At 57.1% G+C, this 23,737-nt stretch overlaps 1 protein-coding gene across 1 annotated transcript; it reads right to left on the bottom strand.

Annotated features, from left to right (window-relative positions):
* Positions 1 to 5,944: 5,944 nt before the first annotated feature.
* Positions 5,945 to 17,101, bottom strand: EPHB3 (EPH receptor B3). Its single transcript, XM_050780232.1, has 15 exons — positions 16,915 to 17,101; positions 15,125 to 15,797; positions 12,321 to 12,476; positions 11,180 to 11,521; positions 10,890 to 11,014; positions 10,530 to 10,689; positions 10,341 to 10,449; positions 9,881 to 9,933; positions 8,739 to 8,861; positions 8,404 to 8,651; positions 7,720 to 7,935; positions 7,459 to 7,608; positions 7,172 to 7,365; positions 6,929 to 7,084; positions 5,945 to 6,823 (listed from the first exon to the last, which is right to left on the bottom strand). Exons 1-15 carry the CDS (start codon positions 16,969 to 16,971, stop codon positions 6,715 to 6,717), a joined length of 2,871 nt encoding a protein of 956 aa, XP_050636189.1. The 5' UTR covers positions 16,972 to 17,101; the 3' UTR covers positions 5,945 to 6,714.
* Between the last annotated feature and the right edge of the window lie 6,636 nt (positions 17,102 to 23,737).

Here is a 23,737-nt window from a genome sequence, read left to right as displayed (position 1 = left end):
GGAGAGAGGAGCATCTCAGAAGGTCCACAGTTGGGGAGAAGAAGGGGTTTGGGGACCAGATTTTGAAACTAGGCAGAAAGGAGGAATGGATAAGAGCCTGCAATATCTGACTTGCAATCTTGGAGGAGATGGCTACGTGATGACCAGGCTCAAAGGGTAGCCCAGTGTGCTGTCAGGAGGCCAACTAGGAATGGAGGAAGTCACGGCAGGTGAGAGGTCAGCATCTGTGTAGGAAATCCACGAGGTTGGAGCCAAGAAGAATCTGGTCAGCCAGATACCAAGTTTCAGAAGCCGGAGTGTGAGCTGACCTGGGCTTGGAAAGGCCATGGGAGGTGATGCTGGGAAGAAGGCAGGAGCAGGGAATCTAAGGGAAGACCTCTGTAGCAGAGGGGGCTTCGAAAGGAAGTGCAGGGGATGTTTGGAGAACAATGGCCAGGAGTGGTGCTGGGGTGGCTGTGGGGAAGGAGTGGCAGGATGTGTGGGAGGCAGTGGTGTCTGGCCAAAGCCAACTCCAGTACCCCTCACATTTCTGCGGACACACCCTTTCTGGTCCCTTCAGGCAAGTGCCACCTTTCTTACCTGTCCCAAGTTCAGTGCCCCAGAAGGGAGAGGGATTCAGGGACAGTTGACTCTTCCCTTTCTCCTTCTCTCTGCCAAGCCAGGACGAAGTAGGGAAGGAGGTCTCTTCAGCCCCCAGTAGTCAGGGTCAGGGCAGCCACCTCTGGGCTGATGTCACCACAGGCCTCCAGCCACATCCTGAGTCTGTTTTCATTCCTGCTTTATGAGATGGGAATAATGAATGAGAAACAGAGAGGCGCAGGGAGAGACAGCGGAGGGAGAGAGCCCCTTGCCCATCTGCCCCACCCCAAGCTAGAATCTGGGCTATGCTCCTGAAAAGTGCCTTCAGCGCCTGGGTGCCCAGCTTCCCTCTGATCTCTCTCCTCCTCTCTCTGAAAAAAAAACAAAGCTGAGGCAGCCCTTAAAATGTGTGCAACTGGGGGGCAGGAGGGGTCACTCTGAGGTGGGCAGGAAGGGCCTGAGTGTGTCACCCAAGTGGAGCACTTCTGGATTCCCCTGGACCCCCTTCCTAGGTATCCTGATGTAGGGGGAGGAACACAGAACTGGGGACAGGGTAGGTGGGATCTGGATTTTGTCTTTGCCAGGAACTGCCTCCGTGAGCTTCAGCAAGTCATTTAACCTCTCGGAGCCTTTTCTTGGAAACAGGCATAGAGTGCATCACGTATTCAGAAACCCTTGTGGACAGATGTACCTTGCAGCAGGGAAGAAGTGGAGCAAAGGGCTAAGGAAGCAGCAACAGAGAGGGTGCCCAAGGAACTCTGTGGAACCAAGAACTGCTGAGGCCAGAAGCCCAAGACTGCTCCTCTGAGCTGTGAGAAGCGGGTGGCCCCCGGCTGGGAATGACTTATGGAAAAGGGAAGACTTGGGCAATATCATATGTTCATGACCCTGTTCCTTCCTCATCCTCTGAGTTGGAATGAGGGCCCCTAGTCTGCTCTGCTCTCATCGGCCCTAGAACTTTTACACACAGCACTCCCTCGTCTCTTCTTGCTAACTGCAACACAGCCACCAAGACTGAATTCAAGAATTAGGCTCAGTGGCTCACGCCTGTAATTCCAGCACTTTGGGAGGCCAAGGCGGGTAGATCACTTGAGGTCAGGAGTTTGAGACCGGCTTGGCCAACATGGTGAAACCCTGTCTCTACTAAAAATACAAAAAAAATTTAGCCAGGCGTGGTGGCAGACTGAGGTTGCAGTGAGCTTCGATTGCGCCACTGCACTCCAGCCTGTGTGACAGAGTGAGACTCCATCTCAAAGACAGGGAGAGAGAAAAAAAAGAATCCCCTTCTTGGGCAGCCCTTTTTGACAGTATTTTGGCCTAGGTCCCTTCCTTACAGCACTTGGAAGTGCTTATCCAGGTATAGAACTTACCCCGTGGCACTTACCACATTGTATTCGTTGCTTTACATATCAGGGACCCTCTCAGCTGTGCACACCTCCAGGGAGTGGGGGCTGTAAGCTGGTTTATCCCCACATCCCCAGCTCCTTACACTGGATCTGGTCTATAGAACCCCCCCAGTGAAAGTATGTTGAATAAATGAATGAGTGGGGGAGTGAATTAAGATATGCTCAGGGTCAGACACGAAAAGATTAAAAGGACCTGGAGGGTAATGGGGGGTCCCAGCTCCCTCTGCTGGGCATCAAATAACTGGTCAGAGAGCCCCCAGCCCTGCCCAAGACTAGCTGAAATCCCTAGAACTGTGATTTAGTTCCACAACACTCAACTTGGCTTCTGTAACATTTACCTCCACCTGTAATTAGATACAATTATCTGCGTGTATATTTGAATCACATCCCTGTTCCCTACTAGACTTGAAGCTCTTTGAAGCATCGATCTTCTCTGTTCTCCCTCATCGCAGTATCCCCAGTGCCCAGCACAGTGCCTCGCACACAGGAGTTCTCTAGTATATGCTTGAAGAATGACTACTGGGGGGAAACAGTTCCATTTCTCCAAGCAGGCCCAGGATCAGTGTGCTGAGAAAAAGCCAGAAGCCATGAACCACACTTGCCCTCTCAGCAATGCACCACATTCCCATGGCCTTCAAACCACCCAGGCCCCAGCAGCCCTACCCCAGGAACTGATCCAGGGCCTGGGGTAGGCCTGCAGCAAAACGTCCAGGAGCCCCGTGAGTGGGACCTCTTTCTCTGCCCCTTTAGTTTCCTCACCCTCTTCCCTTCCAAAGAGACCTGAATGGAGTTGGTTGATTTCTCCAAGTGCCTTGGTTTATTCTGCCCCTGCTATGTGCCAAGCACCCATCAGCATTTTCCTATTTGCTTCTGTATTTTCTTCAAACCTCATACAAATAAAAAATAGCTAACATTTTTGAGCACTTCCTGGCACATAGTTTACATGTATTAACTGATGTAACAATCTCATGATATAGAAATGATAACGATACCTTTTTATCACTGAGGGCATTGAGGCAGAGAGGTATAGAAACAAAAGAGCTGGGCTTTGAACCCCGGTCTGCCCGTACATAAATAGGCAGCCCTTCCCAGGGCACTACCCACATTTTCTGGATTATAATCCAGGGTCTGGCCACTCAGGCTTACATCTAAGGACTCGTGTCCAGGTCCCTCTCCCTCACCTGCTGTCCTGGGCACCTCTCCCTGTACTCAGGGGCTGAGCACAGACTAAAGCACCTTTGCTCCCTAGCTGTTCCTACTCTCTGAGCTCAGGCATAGAGAGGGCAAGAAGTGGTTCCTCTGGGGCTATAACTGCCCCAATGGGGCAAGTGGAATGAGGGAATCAAGGGGGAGCAGCCCCTTCCTAAGACTCAACAACCCCTCACCCCCACCGGCTTCCTTTTAGCCCTAACTGGGGAGATCGAATTTTCTGCCCCCAGGAAGTGTGTAAGTAACCAAAGCTAGGCCTACTAAAATCTCATTCCCTCTCACTCCTTATCTGTCCCCAGAAGAGCCAGACAACTCCTGAGGCGCCCTCTCTCTTCTGTCTCTTCCTCTGCTTTAATCATAGCCCTCCCTCCTTGCAACCCTGCTGGGGGCTCTGGGGACTCCTCCCAGCCCTTTCCAGGGAGACACAGGTTAGTTAGGTTAAGCGGTTCGGATAGGACGTGCGCTGGGGGCGGGAGGCGCCTTCCAGGAAGGGGATGGCTTTTCTTCCCTCTCTGCATCCCTTCCCCTAGGCTCTGAGGGCGTCGGGGCTTGGAAGGTGGGGCCTAGAGGGTCAAGTAACTGAGGACGAATGACTGTGAGTGAGGGAGTAAGGACTATGGTGTGGTGTAGCTTGATAGTGTACAAGCTACACTCAGTGTAGTGTGCCCGTCAGCTGTTTCTGTGGGCCAGCGGCAGGAGAGGGCGCGCATGCAGGCGAGGATACCTGGATACAGGAGGAGCGAGGTATGCGTGGTGGCTGCACAAGGCACAGCCGACAGAGTACCTTACTTCCCCTCGACCCCTGGGCTCAAGATGTCCCTCGAGATCCTCGGCCTGGGGCGCACAATCCAAGAGTTTCCCTGATTGTCTGGCTCCCAGGGCCCCTCTCGCCTTGGCGCTGAACGACCAAGATCTTGCCCTCCCTGCGGACCCAGTAGAGGGCGATGTCATACCTCTGCGGGTGAAGCCCCCACCCCAGCATCTCCGCGCCCTAAACCGAGACTCCAACTATAAAAGTCAAGGCGAGGGCATAGGATGGCGAGGGCGGCTTCGCAGGACTCAGGGGCCACGGATCCCTCCCCAGCCCCTAGCTTCCAGAGTAGGAAGTGGACCCTTGAGCAGTTGTTCAGCGCGCCCCCTCCGCTTTATTTGCGCCTGCAGCCGGGGTATGCCGAGCGGCTGTGCAGGAGGCCATTCGGCACCGCGTCCCCTCCCCCGGCCGCCCGCCACACCTCGCCCCGTTGACAGCTCCGGCGCCTAGTCCAAGGGCCACCTCGGGCCCCCGCATCGCCCGCCCCCGCCGAGCCCCTCCCCTACTGGGGGAGGAAGGAGGCCTACGCCGAGAGTCTGCGTCCCCTCCTCTCCCCTCCCCTCCCCGCGTCCTCTCCGGGGGACGCCTAGAGCGTAGCAGTGCGGGGCGCCCCTCCCCCGGGCCGGCTGCGGCGGCGCGGCTGGGCTCCGTGGGGGGAATACTAAGGAGCGGGCGCCGCCGAGCAGCCCCAGCGCGGGAGCGCGCGGTGAGGGACAGGGGCGGCCTGTGGAGCCCGCGCCGCCGCCAGCTGTGCGGGGGCCTCTCCCAGGCTCTTCCGATCGCCGCCGGCTTCCGCGGCCGGGAGTGCGCCACGCAGCAGACCCTGCAACCTTCGCCGGCGGCCTCCTCCACGCGGCCTCCCTGGGCCTCCACCCCGGAGCCTGAAATCACGGTCGCATGCTTCCAGGCCTGCGGCTCCGCCGACCCCTAGGTGCAACCTCTCGCTTAGATTTCCCCTGGGAAGCTCTGCGCTGCCTGGACGTGTCCAGGGAGAGGTGCGGGGCCGCGACACGTGAACCTCTCATCTACGTGGCGCGGTGTCTGTTCATGCCTCTGTGCAGACCCAGGGACCCTCTAATTTCGGCTGTGCAGATCTCTCGGAAAGCACAAAGGTTTGCTGCCCAGGGATCCCTCCCGACACTGGGAACATGACTGCACTTCCCCCCTCCCCCAGCCTGTTCCTGCGTCCGACGGGCCTCTGAGGGCCCCCCACCACGCTTTCTCCTTTGGCATTTCCAGAAGCTGTTTTCCTAACCCTCTCCCTGGTTCTTGTTATTTATCCTCTGAACCTTTCAAGTATGCAGGCAGTCTCTGGGTGGGAATCCCAGGCGCGGGCCTCACTTACTGGCTCAGCGACTTTGGGCAAGTTACTTAACCTCTCCTTTTCCTCTTCTGTAAAAAGGAGTTAAAAATACTTCCTTGCCTGGCTGGGTTGTTGTGAAATTAAATAAGATCCCTGTATAAATGGGGCATTTAGCCCAGTGCCTGGGCATAGGAAGCGCTCAGCGAGGAGCAGCCGGACTTCCGGGCCTCCGCCTCTGAACACCAGTGGCTCTCCTTCCCTTTGTCCATGGTCACGTGACCCTGGGAACTGATCAACCCCCTCTCCCCCCAGCTCCCTTAAAGACAAAGGCTGGGAATCGACTCAGTAAAACACCATCCAGACACCAGAGCCTGCCCCCACCCCAGGAAGCCCTCTGCCTTAGAAGGAAGGAGCTCTGGGGTAGTTTGTTCTCTGTTGCCACTGACCCACTTCCAAGAAGTGTATTAGATGTTCAAAGCAGTGAGGTCCAAGCACAAAGGGGAAACTGAGCCTGGATGGGCCCGCGTCTGGTTTCTCAATGCCTCCAGGGAGTTGTGAAGGATTGCCAGCCAGGGACTGTGAACTCTCAATCAGGGAATCTTGCTTTGGGAGGAGGAATAAGAAGGGGCAAGAGAATCATCTTATTGCCTTTATTCTGCTGTCGGCCCAGCTGGCCCCATTGCAGGGCACAGGGCCAAGCTTTTACACGCTCACCCATGCTCTCTGTGCAGGCCAGTGCGTGCACACACACACACGCGCGCGCACACACACACACTCACACATCCCATCTCTGGCTCTGAGAGTCAGTCTCTGGGGGGCAAAGGGCAACTCCTCAGCCTGCCCCTGCCTGCCCTTTTATGACAGCACCAAGGGCGGGGGTAGGGACAGGGCCCTCAGCCCCCAGAACAAATCCCTGTGCAAACTGGAGGTGCCAGCTGGCTTCAGGATGGGGGTGTCACATTTGCCCATTCCTGGAGTCCCCTCCTCCAGTTCCTGAGGGAGGGACTGCTCTCCACCTACCTGGGGGGCCAGACCCCTGCCAGGGCTGGGCCCTGTGGAACCCCAGCTTACCCCAACCTGACCCTGCCAGGCCTCCAGCACTGAAGAATAGACAAGTGTGAGGTTGTGGGGATCCCCTGCTGGAGAGCAGGAAGGTCTGGGCCCTGAGGGGCTTGGGGAGGGGTCATCACCCCCTCTCCTAATCCATCTTCAATATGAAGAGGTTTGGGGCACTCTTCCTGGGGAGGGAGCACAGGCCTGGAGAAGTCCCAGCTTGGGCCTTTCCCAAACTTCCAGCTTCTGGGCCACAGCCTAAGGCCAGGCATCCAAAAGTCCAAGAGTCCGAAAGTCCAGCCGGCTGCTTGGCATCCCTGCACGGTCCTCGGGATCCCCTGTGGGAGCCGGTGTCAGACCTGCACAGGCAGTGTCTGGTTCATCTGCAGCCGCATGTCTTGGATACTGCTCAGGATCTTCTTCTGGTGGCCGGCCAGGGTGACCCCGATACGGAGCAGGTCTCTGCAGATGGAGCAAAAGCAGGATTAGTCCCTCTCCTCGTGCCCTCTACTCTGGGCCAAGTCTAGGGCCCCCTGCCCTGCTCCTCCAAATCTGAGGCACACTTACTCTGCAGTCATCTGGGCCACCAGGTCAAAGGATGCAAACCCCGCACTGACGAAGCTCTCCTTGTACCTCCCCATCTTGATGGCATCCAGCCAATCACCAACTGTCGTGAAGGTTGTATAATCTGGGACTGTGCGGTCCAGGAGAGGCTGTGACATGCTGTGGGAAGAAAAGAAGGACCTGGTGAGTCTCGAGGGCAGGAGATAGGGCTACTGGCTTGGTGGGAGCAGAGGCAGAGGTACCAACCCAGACTGAGCGCTGGCGATGACCTTGAGGCTGGCAGCATTGCGGATGAGCTTGTCCAGGGTATTGACAATCTGGGAGAATTTGGGCCTGAGGTTCCGGTCCCGCACCCAGCAGTCCAGCATGAGCTGGTGCAGAGCTGTGGGGCAGTCCATGGGTGGTGGCAGCCGGTAATCCTGCTCCACAGCATTGATGACCTGGGCCGACAGCAGGGAAATGCAGAGTGAGCTGCTGCTATGATCCCCAGCCAGCACCCACCCACCTAACCACTCTGGCTTAGCCTCACTCACATCCTGGTTGCTCATGTCCCAGTAGGGTCGCTCTCCATAGCTCATGACCTCCCACATGACAATTCCGTAGCTCCAGACATCACTAGCAGAAGTGAACTTCCGATAGGCTATGGCCTCTGGGGCTGTCCAGCGGATGGGGATCTTCCCGCCCTGGTGAGGGGGGCACAGGCCCTTCACCCTGTGACTCCAGGCTGCCCCCAAGGCCCGAGCCCCTGGCTGATAGGCCCCGCCCCCAGTCTCCCTCCCAGCGGCTTCCTGTACCAGGGAACTGGTGTAGGTAGGATCGGAGGGGTCATCCTCCAGGAAGCGGGAGAGGCCAAAGTCTGAGACTTTGCAGACCAGGTTGCTGTTGACAAGGATGTTGCGAGCAGCCAGGTCGCGGTGCACATAGTTCATCTCGGACAGGTACTTCATGCCAGCAGCAATGCCCCGCAACATGCCCACCAGCTGGATGACCGTGAACTGCCCATCGTTGAGCTGCAGGCAACAAGCAGGCTCAGATGGGCCCATTGCCCCCATCCCAACCCGTGGCCTGCCCACCTGCCTGCCCTCTCCAAGTACTCAGACTCTGCTTCATCTCTCCTGCAACCATGTCCAGAGTGCCCTCAGGGTAAGTGAGCTGCCCTACTAGGTGTCAAGTATCTTGTAGATAACATCCCAATTAATCCCATGAGAACCCACTAGCTCTTACCACTCCCATTCTACGACCAGGCAGCTGAGACTCAGAGAGGTTAAGTCACTTGCCTGAGGTCACACAGGCAGTAAGGAACAGTCAAGATGTGACCTCCCATACTTCTGGCTCTGAAGACCCTGCCATTTCCCTGCACCAAGCCACCTCAGTAAATGCTTATGGACTTGAATAGGGGCTGTCTGACTTGTGGGAGGGGATGGTTAGCCCAACCCAACTTTCTGGGGGAGGGAGAGGGCCTGGGGGCTGGCTCTTACCCGGAGGAAGGAGTCCAGGGCGCAGTTTTCCATGAACTCAGTGAGGATCATAACCGGCCGACTTTTGGTGACCACGCCCTCGAGCCGGATTATATTGGGATGATCAAACTGACCCATGATGGAGGCCTCGCTTAGGAAGTCCCGCCGCTGCCTCTCGGTGTAGCCCACCTTCAGTGTCTTGATGGCCACAAACACCTCCCGGCGGCCAGGCTGTTTCAGTCGACCACGGCACACTTCCCCAAACTCCCCTGCAAGGCACAGGGAACAAGCTATGACTCACCCCTGTACCCAGCCTGCCTCAGCTTCTCATCTCTACTGTGCCCCAGGAGACTCACCAGCTCCGATCACCTCCTCTATCTTGACGCAGGACACGTCGATCTCCTTGGCAAACTCTCGAACAGCCTCATTAGGGTCCTCGTAGGTAAAAGGGTCAATATAAACCTTCATTCCAGGAGCAACTGGAAGGAGAAGAGGTGGGCGTGAGAGGGCAACAGTCAAGCCAGCTTTTCCCTGCACAGCTCCAGCAGGCCCAGCAGGCTCCCGGCTGAGGCCAGCCCCATATTCCTCTATGTTGCTGCCCTAACCCTCCAGCCCCCGTGAGAACTCCTGGTGACCATAAAGGCTAGACACCTAGGATTCTACTCCTAGTTTTTCTCTCTCATCTCTCATCACATCCAGACCTCTCTCAGATTCATCCCTCCCCTGGTTCCCACTGCCCTGACCTTGTCCAGGCCTTCAACACTCGCACTATTCCAATAGCCTCCCAGCTGGGCTCTCTGCCTCTGGACTTTTCCCACTGAGCTATCCTGCATACCGCTGTCTTCCTAAAACAATCCTCTCATTGTATTACTCCCCAACTTGAGAGCCTTTCCAATTACCTATGGTGGAGTCAAGTCCAAACTCCTCTGCCTGCCTTTCACGACCCTCCGAGGGCTGGCCACAACTACCCAGCCTGGCTTCCCAGCGGCTGTCAAACCAGTCTTCCCGCTGCCCCCACAGTTGGGCTCCCTCCCCACCCCACCCACTACCTTCCAGAGGCTCCTCTGGCCAGGAATGCTCTCCCTCACCTCCCAAAACCCTGCTCATCCCGCCCAGCTCGGCTCAAGTCCACCCCCTCCAGGAAGCCTTCCTACTCTCTAAACTCTGAGGGCCCTTTACAGTAGGAGCACCTGCTCGAGCTTAATTGTTCTTGAATTGTTTCCTGTGTGTATGCATCTTGTCTTTCCCACAAGACTAACTGCCTTTACGGGGAGGGGTCACATCTCAGTCATTTCTGGGGCTAGCAGGAGTGAGTAGGGGCCCAGGGTACCTGGAGTGAGATAGGGGTCAGGAAATGGCACTTGACTGGAAGTGGGAGGGGGCCTCAGGGTTTATCTCTAAGGAATGAAGTCCCAGGAGGGGAGAAGGGTGTCTGCGAGCCCTGCAGGGGCCTGGGAGAGCTGGGAGAGCTTGGGGAGGGCGGCGGGAGCAAACTCACTGTACTGCTGCAGCTTCTCCGTGTACTCCGAATCAGAGCCGTGTCGCTGCTTCCTGTAGGGTGGCAGGGTGGAGGGCAGGCCTGAGACAAGTCATCTGGCTCCCTTTGTTCAGGGGACCCTTGGGCTCACAGAAGGGGCAGAGAGGACACAGCGGATGGCCCGGGGCCTAGTCCCACAGTTGGTGGTCACAGCAATCTCTGGGTCTCTGAGCAAGGGGCTCAGTGGACTCAGTCCCTAGGGAACCTGCCCGGAGGTTCAGGGAATGGGGTGTGGAGAAAGGGCAGGATGAAGACACAGGCAGGGACGGGAGAGGGCTTCTCCAGCAACGACTGGCCCCAGGAGGGCTAAGGCCCTGGGTCTGAGGGAGGTGGTGGCAGCTCACCTCCGTGGCAGGAGGGCTCTAGGATGCTAAAAGGCAGTTCTAGTCAACCCATGAAGCAACAATGGGCCTGGGAGTACCTGAGGCAGACGATAGCGATGACCACGACAGCCACCACGAAGACAAGCCCAGCTGTAGCGGAGCCCACGATGAGGGGAAGCTGCTCCTGGAGCTGCTGGGCCCCGGAGCCTGGAGATGGAAAAGGGGCTGCTGAGTGGAAGGACAGACAGTGAGGGCCATGATGGCAACAGGCGCAGGGGGCTACTAACCTCTCTCACTTGTGGTTTCAAACTCGGCGGGGCGGCTGTACTGCCCATAGCCAGCTACTGTGCGGGCACGGACCTGGACCACATAGCGGGCGTCAGGCCGAAGCCCATCCAGCTGCACAGAGTTCATCTGGCTGGTCACTGTGGAGGCGATGCCCTCACTCTGCAATGCCAGGAGGGAGGGGGCATCCTCAGGTGGGTCCTGAGGCCGACTGGCCCCTATTCACACCCAGGCCTGCCACATGTCCCCTCCATACCCAAGGCCTTGCTCCCAAGGGCCCCATCGCGATCTGGGGGTAATTTTCTCAGCCCATCTCAGCCCATCTCAGCCCAAGGCCTCCTCCTGCCCCTTGAGGTTCTGACCTTCTCAAAGTACTTCATCTCGTAGTCCAGGATAACTCCGTTGGGCCGTTCTGGGGGTGCCCAGGATAGGGTCAGGCTGCTGCCTGAGCTGCTGTGCAGGCGTAGTGTAGGCACTTCAGACGGGGCTGGGAAGAGCAGAGGGCTCACCAGGGGCTCCCTGGACCCTGGCATCCTTCCCAAAGACCCACTTCCCATGGGACCCCCAGTGGTCCCTTAGCAGGCCCGAGGACACCTCAGCTCGATCCAGGGGAAGGTGACCCAGGCCCTGCCCTCCAGTGCCCCCTCCTCACCAGCCTGGTTTGTGGTGATATTCACAGCTGCATAGCGGGGCGGCAGAGGGCTCTTGCCCGAGACACCGTTGACCGCCTGCACCTCAAACGTGTAGCGCGTGTGGGCCAGCAGATGGCTGATGTGGACCCGGCGCTCCGTCAGGCCCAGCTGCCGAGGCACAAACTCCACGTTGTCGTCACAGCGTGAGCAGACTGAGGCCCCTCCAGCCCCATGGCACTTCTTGCAGATGACATTGTACAGGAGGTCATCCCGGCCACCGAGGTCCCGGGGCTCACTCCACTCGAGGATCAGTGAGGTTTCATTCACGTTGGAGATCACACCTCGCGGTGGAGATGGCACAGCTGTGAGGAACATGGAGGGAGAAGGCAGTGAGCTGGGGTCTCTAGGACCATCCTTCTGCCCAGAGTTCCTGCACACCCCAACCTGCTTTCTACCTCCTTGCCTTGCCTCTACTTTGATAAGCAGAATAACTTTCCTACATTTCTTCACTAGGCAGACTCCTATCTATCCTTCAATACCCAACTTGTGATGTCACTTCCTCTTGGAAGTCTTCCTTGATTCGTCCTTGCCCTATACTCTGTATGTACATAAAACAATTCCTAGACAGCCTTCTAGCCCAGCTCTCAGTACATTATGCTAATTATCTGCTTTTACACCTATTTCTCCCACCAGGTTGCGAGCTCCTTTAGGACAATGACTATATTTTATTCACCGTCAATACCCAGCACAATGCCTGGCACACCAAAGGCCAGGGCAGAGAGGAAGTGGGGCACCAGGCCACCCTCAGGATGTGAGGCTCCCTCCATGGTTAGAGTGGGGCTGGGGAGAGGCACTTCTATACAGAGGGAGGGGCCATGGACTAGAAGGCCAACTGCTAAGCTCCTAGCCAGTCCCTACTCGTGGCTAGGAAGTGGTAGGTGCTTAGCAAGTGTTGGTGGAAGGGATGAGCTGGCTGACCTGGATTCTGGCTCGGGGCAGTCACCTCCCAGTTGTGCCATCTTAAGCACAACATCTAACTTCCCTGAGCCTCAGCTCCTCCTCTGGAAAATGGGGCTATTCCTAGTGACTGCTTAGGCTTCCCAGGTTGGCCCCCCAGAGGGAAGGCCTGCAGAGGGGGAGAGAGGATGCGCATTCACTCACTGGTGCAGGCACTGTCCGCAGAGTCCGAGTCTGCGCGGTAGAAGTTATTGTGGCAGGTGCAGATGCTGGCAGCTGGGGAGGTGGTACGGCTGTTGGGGGGACAGGGGAGGCAGGGCCCCTCTCCCTGCTTCGCCTTGTAGCTCCCAGGGGGACAGGCTGTGGGGGAGAAGAGGATGGATGGGGCTTATCTCCCTTCACTGCAGACACCAGACCTCCACACCTCCGTGAGAACCTGGCTTCTCCCCAGCCTAGGTCTGGCCCCTCCACCTCCTAGACTGTGGGGGCAATGCTAGGATTGCCTAACTCCAGCTGCAGCTACAAAAGGCCCTATTGCCCCATGGAAACCCCATGTCAGCGGATTCCTCCCCGCCCCTGCCCCCCTCACCCCTACCCCGGGGCCTCATGGACGAAGACGTCAGCCCCATCGCCTGGACAGCCTGGGCTTGTTGAGGCAGGGAAGACAGTGAAAGGCAGAGGAAGAGGCGGGGATGGGGAAGAGACCCCCGGTGGGCTAGCAGCACCCGGCACTGTGGAGATGCCCCACCTCTCCCCAGGCTCCAGAAAAATCATTCCTGAGGACCCTGAAGGACACCCTAGAACAGCCAGGAGGTGGGGCCTTCACAGGGAAGCTCTCGTCCCACCCACCAGGCACAGGCAGCAGCTCCTGTCTGCCCTTGGGCAGGGATGGGGGCTGAGGACGGGTAAGAGGAGGAGAGAAAGAAAGCAGGCAGGAAGGCTGGGGTCACCTGGAGTTCAGAGGCCTCAAGTGTTCACAAGGGGACTCACCCCAGAGCAAGCCCAGGGCCTGAGCATCCCTTCTCCCGGGTCTCCCCTCCTGCCATCTACCCTTGGCCCCCTGGACACAGGCTCTGTGGATTTATGGTAGCCATATCGTGTATTCTTCACACTGGAATTTGCAAGTCAAAGGAGGCACTAGTAATAACTGTGTTAGGAAAATGGGCACACACCAAGACCCTTCTAGACACTAAAGTGGGTCAACGCCTCTCCATATGACTGCCTCTGGAGGGGGACACCCACAGGGGAGAATGCCCAGCGCTAGGGATTGCCCTTTTCTGGGGTTTCATCTCCCCTCACGAAGGTGATATTCCACCCTAGCTCTTTTGAGCCAGTGGGGGAGGGGGCAGAGGCCAGGCCAGCCTGGTTGCTATGGGAACCAGCATGCATTTCCTGCCGGGGACCTGCAGAGTGTTAGCCCCTCTTCAGTCTGTCAGGCTCATCACCCCACCCCCTTTCTCCACTTAGGAAGAGGAAATCTCAGGACAGATTCCCATCGAGAAGTGGAGAGGGCCCGGGAAAGGCACTGTTCACCTTCACATAACAACACTGGGCCTCGCAGCCAGGTTCATGCTGCCAAGCCCCTCACACCTAGGGCTGCGGTAAGAGCCATCACCTACGCCTCAGAGCTGTATGTAGGCTGCAAGCCCCAAGGAAGAGAATCGGGCAGAGGGAGCGAAAGACAGGGCCCTCAGCGCGCTGTCCTGCATGGCAGAGCACAGGAGGAGGCTTCCATGTCAGCTTCCACATTCCCTAGCTACAAGGCCTGTGCACAGAGCCTCTCCAAGACTCAGCTTCCTTATTGGCGAAATGGGGAGATGGCAGGAATCTACCTCACAAGGACTGGTGAGGCTCAGTGAGAGACCCCCTAGGTGGACAGTTTTGATAACTGAGAAGCCTCGTACATAAGTCTTGGCAAGCCATCGGAGGCAGGCCTCCTGAACTCCTCATGTACAAAATGAGGGCAGAACAGCCCAGCTCTCATGGATCCCAGGGCTCTGGAGACTCATGGCCAACACTTAGCTGGTGGCTGTGCTCCCATGTGCCAGACACTGTTCTACGGGCAAAGCACTGCTCACGTAAGCCTCACTACAGCTCTATGAAGGAAACTTGATTATTGTCCTCATCTTGCACATGAGGAAACTGAGGTTCAAACAGTTAAGTAACTTGCTCGGGGCCAGGCGTGGTGGCTCACGCCTGTAATCCCAGCACTTTGGGAGGCTGAGGCGGGTGGATCACTTGAGGTCAGGAGTTCGAGATCAGCCTGACCAACATGGTGAAACCCCGTCTACTAAAAATACAAAATTAGCCGGGCATGGTGGCACACAGCTGTAATCCCAGCTACTCAGGAGACTGAGGCAGGAGAATTGCTTGAACCTGGGAGGTGGAGGTTGCAGCAAGCCGAGATCGTGCCACTGCACTCCAGCCTGGGCAATAATTGCAAAACTCCATCTCAAAAAAAAACGTAACTTGCCCAAGGTCACGTCAGTGGTAAGTGACAGAGTCCGGACTCAACTTCAGAGACTGGGTCCCTAACCACTGTGCCATTTATATACTGCCACCCAAGGGGCAGAAGAGAACCCAGGGTAAAAGGCCATGCACAAGGTACCCACAGCCCCTATGCCCTCAGTCCTGGGGCCAACCTACCACTTTCAGGGTGAAGTATACACTCAGGCCAGGACAAAGTGAGCATCTCTGCTGGCCTCCTAAGCCTCTGACTGGGTTCTCCAGGTGCCTGATTGCCAAGGATTCTGCACGCTTCTCTTCCTCTCTCTTCAGTTTCATTTTTTCTCTTACTATCCTTGTGTCTCTCCTGATTTTCTCTCTCTTCTCCCTCCTTGCACCACATTCTCTGCATCTGATCCCCACTCTTCCCTTTCCTGCCTCCACTGTGGACCTGCTCCCAGACCTCCTAGTCAGATAGCAAGCAGGGGCGGGGGTGCAGGGCAGTAGGTAGCTGTGGCCCAGGCCCTCCCCACAACCCTTTCCCCAGGACAGTCCCCACTCACGGCGGCACTGGGACTCCTTGGCAGCTGGCTCATGGCCGGTGGCACAGGTGCAGGCACCCACAGGCACCATCCACTCCCCATCGCCGTTGCAGTAGAGCTTGAGTGGCACCGACACCTCCACGGCGTTGGGGATGCAGGTGCCAGGAGCAATGACCAGCGAGGTGGGCTCCGCCCCAGTGAGGGTCTCGGGGAAGAGTGCGAAGCCTGCGGTGGTGGATGCACACTTCTTGTAGAAGGCACGCACGGAGATGAGCGACATGCAGGCGCCCTGGTCCTGGAAGGCCAGGTAGAAGCCAGCCTTGGAAAGTGGCCCAAAGCTGCGCACCTTGGTGTTGACGCGGCCGGCGTCCAGCCGTGAGAAGCTCTCATCTGGTGCGATGGTGTCCACTTTCACGTAGGGGTTCTCCATCCAGAAGGGGGAGGAGGCTGAGGCCACATCGCTGTCAGCCTCGTAGTAGAAGAGGTTGAAGGTCTCCTTGCAGGAGCCAGGGATGTTGGGGATGCTGTTGCAGTCACGCACAGTGAACTTGAGCTCCACGTAGACCCGCTGCACGTCCCGCCGCCAGATGAACCCTGTGCGAAGCCAGTTGTTCTGGCTTGACTCGTGTACATTACACACCTGGTATGTGCGGATGGGATTCATGGCCTCATCGTAGCCACTCACCTCTTCCCACTGTGCATGGACCAATGAAAAAAACAGAGTGAACGCCTGCATTTGCCAAGTGCTTCCCTCATGCCCAGATCTGCTCTATGTACTTCACGGGGATGCTTCTATGGTGTAGCGGCTGAGGATACAGGCTATATGGGTTCAAATTCCAGCTCTCTGCTTGCTGTGTGATTATGGATAAGTCACTTAACCTCCATGTGCCTCAGTTTTCCCATCTGTAACATGGGGATCATAATGATGTGTAAGGAATAATGACTTTAACTGAATAAAGCATTTAGGACAGGACTAGCAACTTGTTAAGTACTGTGGGAACATCAGCTATATCTGCTATCTTTATACCTCAGTTTCATCATCTGTAAAATGGGGCTGATTAGAACTAAACAAGGCTGTGAGGAATTAAATCAGGCTAATAAATGTAATGGGCTTGTAACAGTGCAAGCACTTCTGGGATACTGGCTGTCACTATTAACATCGCATTTAATCTTCACAGCAACTCCATGAGGAGCCGCATCTGTTGTCCTGATGTTTAGAGATGACGAGGCCAAGGCCCACAGAAGGGAGTTTTGCCCAAGGTCACACAGTCAGGCATGATGACTGCAGGGCCTGTGGTGCCATCGTACTCCAGGGTTCTAGGGCTTCGAGCAGCCATGAAGGCCATCTAGGGAGATTAATTAGAATATTTGAGAGAGGTCCGGACTGCAGGAATTCAACAGTCAAGAAGTGGCCACCCAGAGGGGTAAACGGCCTTGCCCAAGGTCACACAGCAAGTTAAAGATCTGGAACTAAGGTTTCCAAGCCAGTGCTCTCTCCAGGGACCCAGGGAGGAGGGAGATGGTAGGGATGGACATGCAGAGGGCTGTCTGGAGCAGAGGGAGAGGGAGTGGGAGCTGGGGGTCACAGGCAGGCAGAGTAGGGAGAGATAGAAACACCCACAGAGAAGGATCATGAGGTGCTTCAGAGGGTGACAAGTGAGGACGATGGGGATAGCACAGGAAGTGAGGGTGACAGCAGAGGGCAGAGGCAGCCCTCCTCCGGGCCCTGGTGAGGTGAGGGGGCACGCAGGCTGGAAGTGGGGGGAGGCCTAATGGCAAACAACACTCAGAGAATGATGGGAAAGTCTCACCCCACTTTCTGGATGAGATGTCCACGCCAACTCAGATGTCACCCATTTTGTGTCCATGAGGGTCTCTGGAGGAACAACGGAGTAAAAGGTCAGGGACTAATCTCAGGGTGAGGAGAAAGAAGAGATCACAGCTGGGCGACGTGGCTCACGCCTGTAATCCCAGTACTTTGGGAGACCGAGGCAGGTGGATCACTTGAGATCAGGAGTTCGAGATCAGCCTGACCAACATGGTGAAACCCCGTCTCTATTAAAAATACAAAATTAGCCGGGTGTGGTGGCACACACCTGTAATCCCAGCTACTCGGGAGGCTGAGGCAGGAGAATCGCTTGAACCCGAGGGGCGGAGGTTGCAGTGAGCAGAGATTGCGCTGCTGCACTCCAACCTGGGCAACAAAAGTGAAACTTTGTCTAGAAAAAAAAAAAAAAAAAAAAAAAAAAAGAAAAGGAAAGAAAGAAGAGATGGCTCAGGAAAGGATTCCCACCAGGCTCCACTTTCCACAAGTCCTGAAAGCTCCCAGTTTCCCTATCCTAGAGGAGACCCTGCAGCCATCCCCAGAGATGTCACAGCCCCAGAGGTGTCCCCTTGGGCAGGCTAGGGGTGGGTGCCCTGACCCCAGGCCTGGGTTAATGAGGCGGGAGCAGAGGCCCGTCCACACACCTACAGGCTCTGCTAATCTCCACACAAAGGGGCCGGCAGGGCCTTTATCCTGGAACAAAGGGCTGTGTGCTTCAGACCCTGGCCCTGGCCTCCCCTGACTCCGTTCCCAGCACAAAGGCCCAGCCCCACACTAAGGCCCAGGGGAAGGGGAGGGCAGTGAAAGGCCAGAGCCAGCTCCCACCCAGCACCTACAGGTGATGGGGCAGGGATGCGCTTTGAGGGTGGAGAGGGGACGCTTTGAGGGTGGAGAGGGGACAACCAAAGCCCCAAACCAGCTCTTAGTTCAATTTTTCTTGCAATCCTTGCACGAAGGTACTGTTGGTGTATCCTTTTTACAGAAGAGAACACTGATGCCCAGACAAAGAAAATATACTGCCTAAGGTAAAGTTGCTAGGACTTGGGGTGAGGGGACAAGAGTGGCTCAGATTCAGGTGTATCTGACTCTATAATTAATCCCTTGCACTCTGACTGCAATATGCCCCTCTGTAAGGGAGGGATGAAAGAAAGTCGAGAAAACTGCCTATTATTTAAGTCCCAACAGAGCTGTTGCCTCCTCCAGGAAGCCTTCTGTGAACCTCCAAGTCAGGGTAAGATGCCTTCCTTTGTGCATCAAGGGCCAGCGGCTTTGTCACAGTACCCGGCCTGTGTTCTGAGCTGGTTTCTTGCCTGTTTCACTTTGTTTGGTCATAGCAGGGGCCCATTAAAGTTTCTTGCTCTCTTAGGAACCTGGTTCTGGGCTCTGGCTGGATGTCACTACTCTCTGAAAGACAGTGTGACCCCCAGATTAGACCTGGGGCAGGAAAGGAAGGAAAGAGGTGCCAACTCCTTTCCCGTGGCCTGGAAGACAGTGCAGCCAGCTCTGAAGCTGGAATGGGGCAGGGTTGCCCCAGGACCTCTGGAGGCCTCTACATCACCCCCTCTGTGTGCCCAGGTGGGGAAAGACCCAAACCCCACGGCCACAGGCTTGCAGTCTTCAGTGGTTTCCTGAGGCTGGGTCTGAGTCGAGGACGGCGGAGGACCCCGAGGGTGGACAAGGCAGCTGTGACCCCCGATGTCAGGCAAAGGGGCAGCAGGTAGCAGCCATTCATTGCAGGGAGGGAGGCTCCTCCTGCTGCCGCAGCCGCTGGTCCCCTGAGGGCCCGGGTGCAAGGGGAGTGATCCTGGCCTCTGGCGGACAGACAGACAGACACAGACATTTGGCCGGGGGGTACTCGAGGGAAGCCGAGATACTCAAAAGCCGGGGCCCAGAGACCGGCGGGGAGGGAGGCGGGAGGGGTAGCGACTCCGGCAGGCGGGCGGTGGGCGGCACGGAGCCGGAGGGATGTGCGGAGCCGGCTGGCGGGGATCAGACAGCCGGGATGGCCGGTGGCTGACTACAAAGACAGGGAGATGGAGAGACGCGGAGGCCCGAGGAGACAGAGACAGAGACAGAGGGAGGTTGCCAGGCGGCCTTGTTTCCAGCCGGCGGCCCGAGTGTCCGTCCTGGGAGCCCTCCCAGCGAGAGCGCCCTGCACCAGCAGCTAGTCCTCCCGCCGGTCCGCCCGCCGCTGCCCGTCCGAGCAGGCCGGGGCTCCCGCCGCTCCCTCGCGCCGCCTCCCTCCTCCCGCTCCCTCACTTCCTTCTGCTCAGCCTGTGCCAAACCCATCTGGAACTGTTTAAACCCAAATATTCAGCCCCCTCCCCCTCCAGCCAGATTCCTCCACAGTTTAAAACAAGCCCTGCGCTGGCTCCGGGAGGAGGGAGCGGAGGGAGGGGACGGCGGAGAGGCGGCGGCGGGAAGGAGGGAGGGAGAGAAGGAGCGAGGGAGGCAAGGAGGCTCTTCATTTCTGTTTAATTTTGGGGGAGCGAGAGAGGGAGGGAGGGGATCGGCCCCTGGCCATCGCTCAGCCTTGGCCATCGCTCAATCTCGCCACATTTTTCCCATTAATGAAGAGAGGACTTGAGTTTCGAGTCATGTGTGCCTGAAGAAGGGCTCCGGTCACTCCGGTGGGGAGGGGGCCGCGTGCTCTCGGTTTCCCCGCTTCTCGGAGGGGGAGAGGAGGAGCCTGCTCCCTTCAGCCTGCGCGGGCACAGGAGACAGGGCAAGGCCCTCCTCAGCCCTGGGGTGCCCGTCCCCGCCTTCGGCAGTAGGTGAGGGGGGTGTGTGGGGGGTCATAGAACCCATCCGTCCGTGGTATTGGGAGGAAGAGACCCAACCCACCTTTTCTGTGCTGTGTGTGCATGTGTGTGCACGTGTGTGCACGTGTGTGCACGTGTGTGCACGTGTGTTGTACATACACACGTTGGGACGGGGGTATGAGGGGCAGCGGGTAAAGACAAAAGAGGAGTGAGTGAGCAAGCTCCCAGCTCCCCCAGGTGCCTGCTGCACCCCATCCCTCGCTGCCCCCACCATGTATCTGCAGGAGGCAGAGGGGAGAAGAGGCTGGCCACCCTAGACACTGGGCTCTGTCGGGGGGCAGGAAACAACAACTGCCCCGCAAAGTCACCAGGGAGGTAGGCACCAGGCCCAGGGTCTTTCCAGGACTGGAGCTTTGATGCTCAGGAGCGAAGCAACACCTCTTTCAGGTTTCCACAGGGCCATGGAGAGCAGCCACGTGGCAGCAGCTGTGTGGCCCCGGCCCATGCACAAACACACAGATGCACTCACAGCATCCAGTCGTCGGGGGCTGGGCTCACTCCCCACCACTGGGGCTAAAGAGCGACAAGTCAACACATATGGTGGACAAAAACACACAAAGCCACAGCCGCCCACAAACACACACCCAGCTTCACACAGAGCCACGGTCTGTCTTTCTCAGACACACGGATGCATATGGTACAAACAGATTAGTCTTCCTTAGACATTCATATACAGGAATCTTTCTTACACAGAGATCTGGCTTGCCTCAGGCAGACCCACGCTTCCAGCCTGCCTATGTGCAGATTTCCTGAAACATATGCACACACCGAGGGCATGCACACCCAACCCTACAGTATGTTCTCCTTACACACCCAATTGCACATGCTATCACCAGCTGCAAGTCATACAGTCTTCAGTGTAAAGTGCAAACACAAACACCAGTTTCCCTGTATAGACTTGGTGACATGCTCTTAGTCACACAAACTACAATCAGCTGCAAAGTCACAGATGCCCAATGACACTGGAACATGCCACAGTCCCTGCAAAAGAGCATCCTGACATGGTGTAAGTATCAATACCTAGATTTGTGTAAAGCCTCAGAGGTGCATCCTCCATGCACCCGCAACACACACACAGCCTGTAAGCATGGTTCTCTCTACGGGATGTCTTCCAGTGGGGTAGAGGAAGAGTTACTGGGAGAGGGCAGTACCCCTCTCATCCTGCCCCAACACTCTGGTGCCTCTCGCTCAGGCAGGGCAGCCACATGGGCCACTCTTGCAAGGGAAGCAGAGGTGCTGGGGCAGCCTTAGCCAGAGGTGTAGGGAAAGAGCCCCAGCCCTGCTTCCTGTTGTCCTGGCTTGGGCAGGAGCTGTCAGTCAGGTCACGAGGCTGGGGTGGGGCAGGGGTATGAAGATGATTCTGGGTGTGGCTGGGTGCGGCCTCCCCAGGTATAGCCCCTGCCCAAGTAACAAGCCTCTTCCCTGCCAGCACAATGGCACCGTCTCAAGGGCCCCTGAGCCCTTGGTAGAGGGTAGCACCCTGAAGAGATTTGGCTTCAGAAGCTCTGGGCAAGGCTCTTCCACTTGCAGATTGAGGACCTTGAGCAGGGCATGAGGAGGACATCATGGCCACCCTGGCCTGCGGGAGGGGCACCAGCTGAGGGCCTGCCACCTGCCCTGGTGAAGGGCCAGGCCCCATAGCACCCTGGGAGCAAGAGTGTCATTGAGACCCAGGAAACAAACAACAAAAAGAAAACCAAGCCAAAACCAAAAACAGAAACACAAAACAACTAAGGACAGAAGCAGCAAGCCTTCAGCCCAAATTCCAGACTAGGGACTTAGAGGTGGAAGGAAAGGTCAGCACCAGGGCTGGGCCTGCAGAGTGTGCAGGAGGGCAGGAGGACAGAGGGCCAGGATCTGCACAAGGAGGAGCACCCTGGAGCAGTGCTATGCCACCTGAGTCGGACACCCTCCTCCTCTTCATGGAGTCCCTTCCTCAGCTACCAAGCTGAAGGATTTGGCTCCCCTCCCATGGGTCAGGATGTGTACACACCTGTGCCAGCCTGTACACACAGGGTGGTCAGCGTGAGGATCAATGGGTCTTGAGGGGAACCTGCCGTGGGGCCTGGAGAAGATACATGTTGTGGGGGAGCCTAACTCACCCAGGACCACTTCCTCCTTTCCTGCCACAGCCCCTTGGCCCCCATGTCTGGGATGGAGGGGAGGGGAACATCTCAGAACAGAGAACACATTTTGTTTTTCATTCTTCTCCTCAGATCATGGGGGTTTATAATTAAATAAACCTGAGAGGGAGGAGAAGGGGGAAGAAGCCCAGGGCGGGGAGCCCAAACGCCTGGGCGCTCATCCATGCCCCCACCCCACTCGTGGCCCTGCCAGCAGCCAGAAGAACGGGTGGACAGCTAGCCCTTAACCTGAGCCCTTCAGCCCTTCCTTGTGATGCTGGCCACACTGGGTCTGGCCAGGAGGCTGGGGGCAGAAGGGAATAGGAGACCTGGCACCAGGGCTAGCCCTTGGGCAGGGGGCCTCTCCCAGCCCATCAGGTGCCCAGCTGTATCCAGTCTCCCTCCACCCCTCACCCCCCCAGCTGCCCAATCCCGACAAACCAGTTTGACTCAGCACAACAGGCAGGGCTACAATTTTCAAACTATGCAGGCCTGGTGATTCAGCCTCTTCATGCTGTTTAATTAGTGGAAGGCTGTGCGGCAGAGGCCTTGCCCACGGCAGCTTCGGCTTCAGCTCACAGCCGCTGAGGCTGCAGTGGCGGCAGCAGCAGCTGTGGCTAAAGACAGGGCAGTGCCGAGCAAACTGGTTCTTCCAAATACCTGCCGGCCCTCAGCAGCCGCTCAGAAGGCCAGCTCCTGACAGACACGGATGGGGTTTGGGGGTGCCAGAGGCAACTCAAACAAGTGAGCAAGCCCCCCAAATCCCAGCCCGCTGTCCTCTCTCAGTTTCCATGTTCTCAGGGGTCACTCCTGCTGTCCCTGTGGAGGAGGTGGGCTCCATGCTGTCTTGTTCCCTCAGGGACAGGTTCCACTGCAGTGACAGCTCCGTTACCATGGCTTGGCTGGAGGGGAACGTGCTGGCCCCACCTCCTGAGATCTGGTAACTGTTTCTCTTTTCTCAAAAGGGTCTCTTCCCAGCAGGGACCTCTCCATCCTATCCCAGGTATAGGGGCGCTGGGGTTCAGGCACCATTCCTTATCCCAGGCCCCATTCCTAGTCTGCTCCCCATTGGACCCCACTCCCCGACCCGTTGATGGCCCTGAGGGGAGAATAATCTTGGCTTTGGGGAACTGGGAAACATTACTCAAAAGGCCAGTGGGCGACTAGGTGGCCCTGTTTCCCTGTGTCTGTGGGTAAAGCCCAGGGCAATTTGCACGGGGAAAGGGGGCAGTCAATCAGAGGGCAAGGTGAGGGCATGTTTTCATCCACGCGGACAAGCAAGGACCCAGGCTCCAGCCACACAGAAAACTGATGGCAGCCTTGGATGCAGAGTCTTGGTGACCCCCAAGTGTGCAGGGAGGGAAGAGGAACCAGGCACTAGACAGCATCTAACTAGTGGGTACACGAGAGGTAGCAACCAGGGCTCAGGGACCCTGAGCCTAAATAAATGTCATGCCCCAGACACAGAGAGCCACAAGGCCAAAGGCAGACCAAAATCCTGACGAAGCCAAATGGAAGGCTGGATGGAGAAAGCTGGACCCCCCACCTGTCAGGCTGGAGGGGCTGAAAAGCTCTTCAGTGCTATGAAACCCACGTTATCCCGGTCACACCCCAGGACCTTGAAGTCCACCCATCCACACGCCAAGCCCCAGAATACGGGAGGGAGGACAGGCAGAAAACAGCTACCCACTGGGCCCGCTCTCTCCCCATTCCTTCCCTCCCTGGAGTTGCAGAGATGTGGGGGAGACAACCCCACCCTCGGCCCCCTGCACCAACCTTCCCTTTCCTCTTTCCTCCCTCTAACTTCCCTCGGGCAGGATAAGGGCACACACTCCTGAGGCTCCCCAAGGAGCAGACCCTAGGG

The sequence above is a fragment of the Macaca thibetana genome, chromosome 2 (assembly GCF_024542745.1).
Source record: "Macaca thibetana thibetana isolate TM-01 chromosome 2, ASM2454274v1, whole genome shotgun sequence".
NCBI classification, from domain to species: Eukaryota; Metazoa; Chordata; class Mammalia; order Primates; family Cercopithecidae; genus Macaca; species Macaca thibetana.
Note: the sequence above shows the minus strand (reverse complement) of the source record. Positions and strands in the feature narration are given on the sequence as shown.

What these genes read in the sequence shown, in the direction of transcription:
- EPHB3 (XM_050780232.1), bottom strand. Translation starts at nt 16,971, where the DNA reads ATGGACACAAAATGGGTGACATCTGAGTTGGCGTGGACATCTCATCCA. An exon ending in TGAAACCACAAGTGAGAGAG is followed by an intron (nt 10,450 to 10,529) that starts GTTAGTAGCCCC and finishes TTCCATCTCCAG; the next exon opens with GCTCCGGGGCCCAGCAGCTC. An exon ending in GTGGCCCAGATGACTGCAGA is followed by an intron (nt 6,824 to 6,928) that starts GTAAGTGTGCCT and finishes CTCCATCTGCAG; the next exon opens with AGACCTGCTCCGTATCGGGG.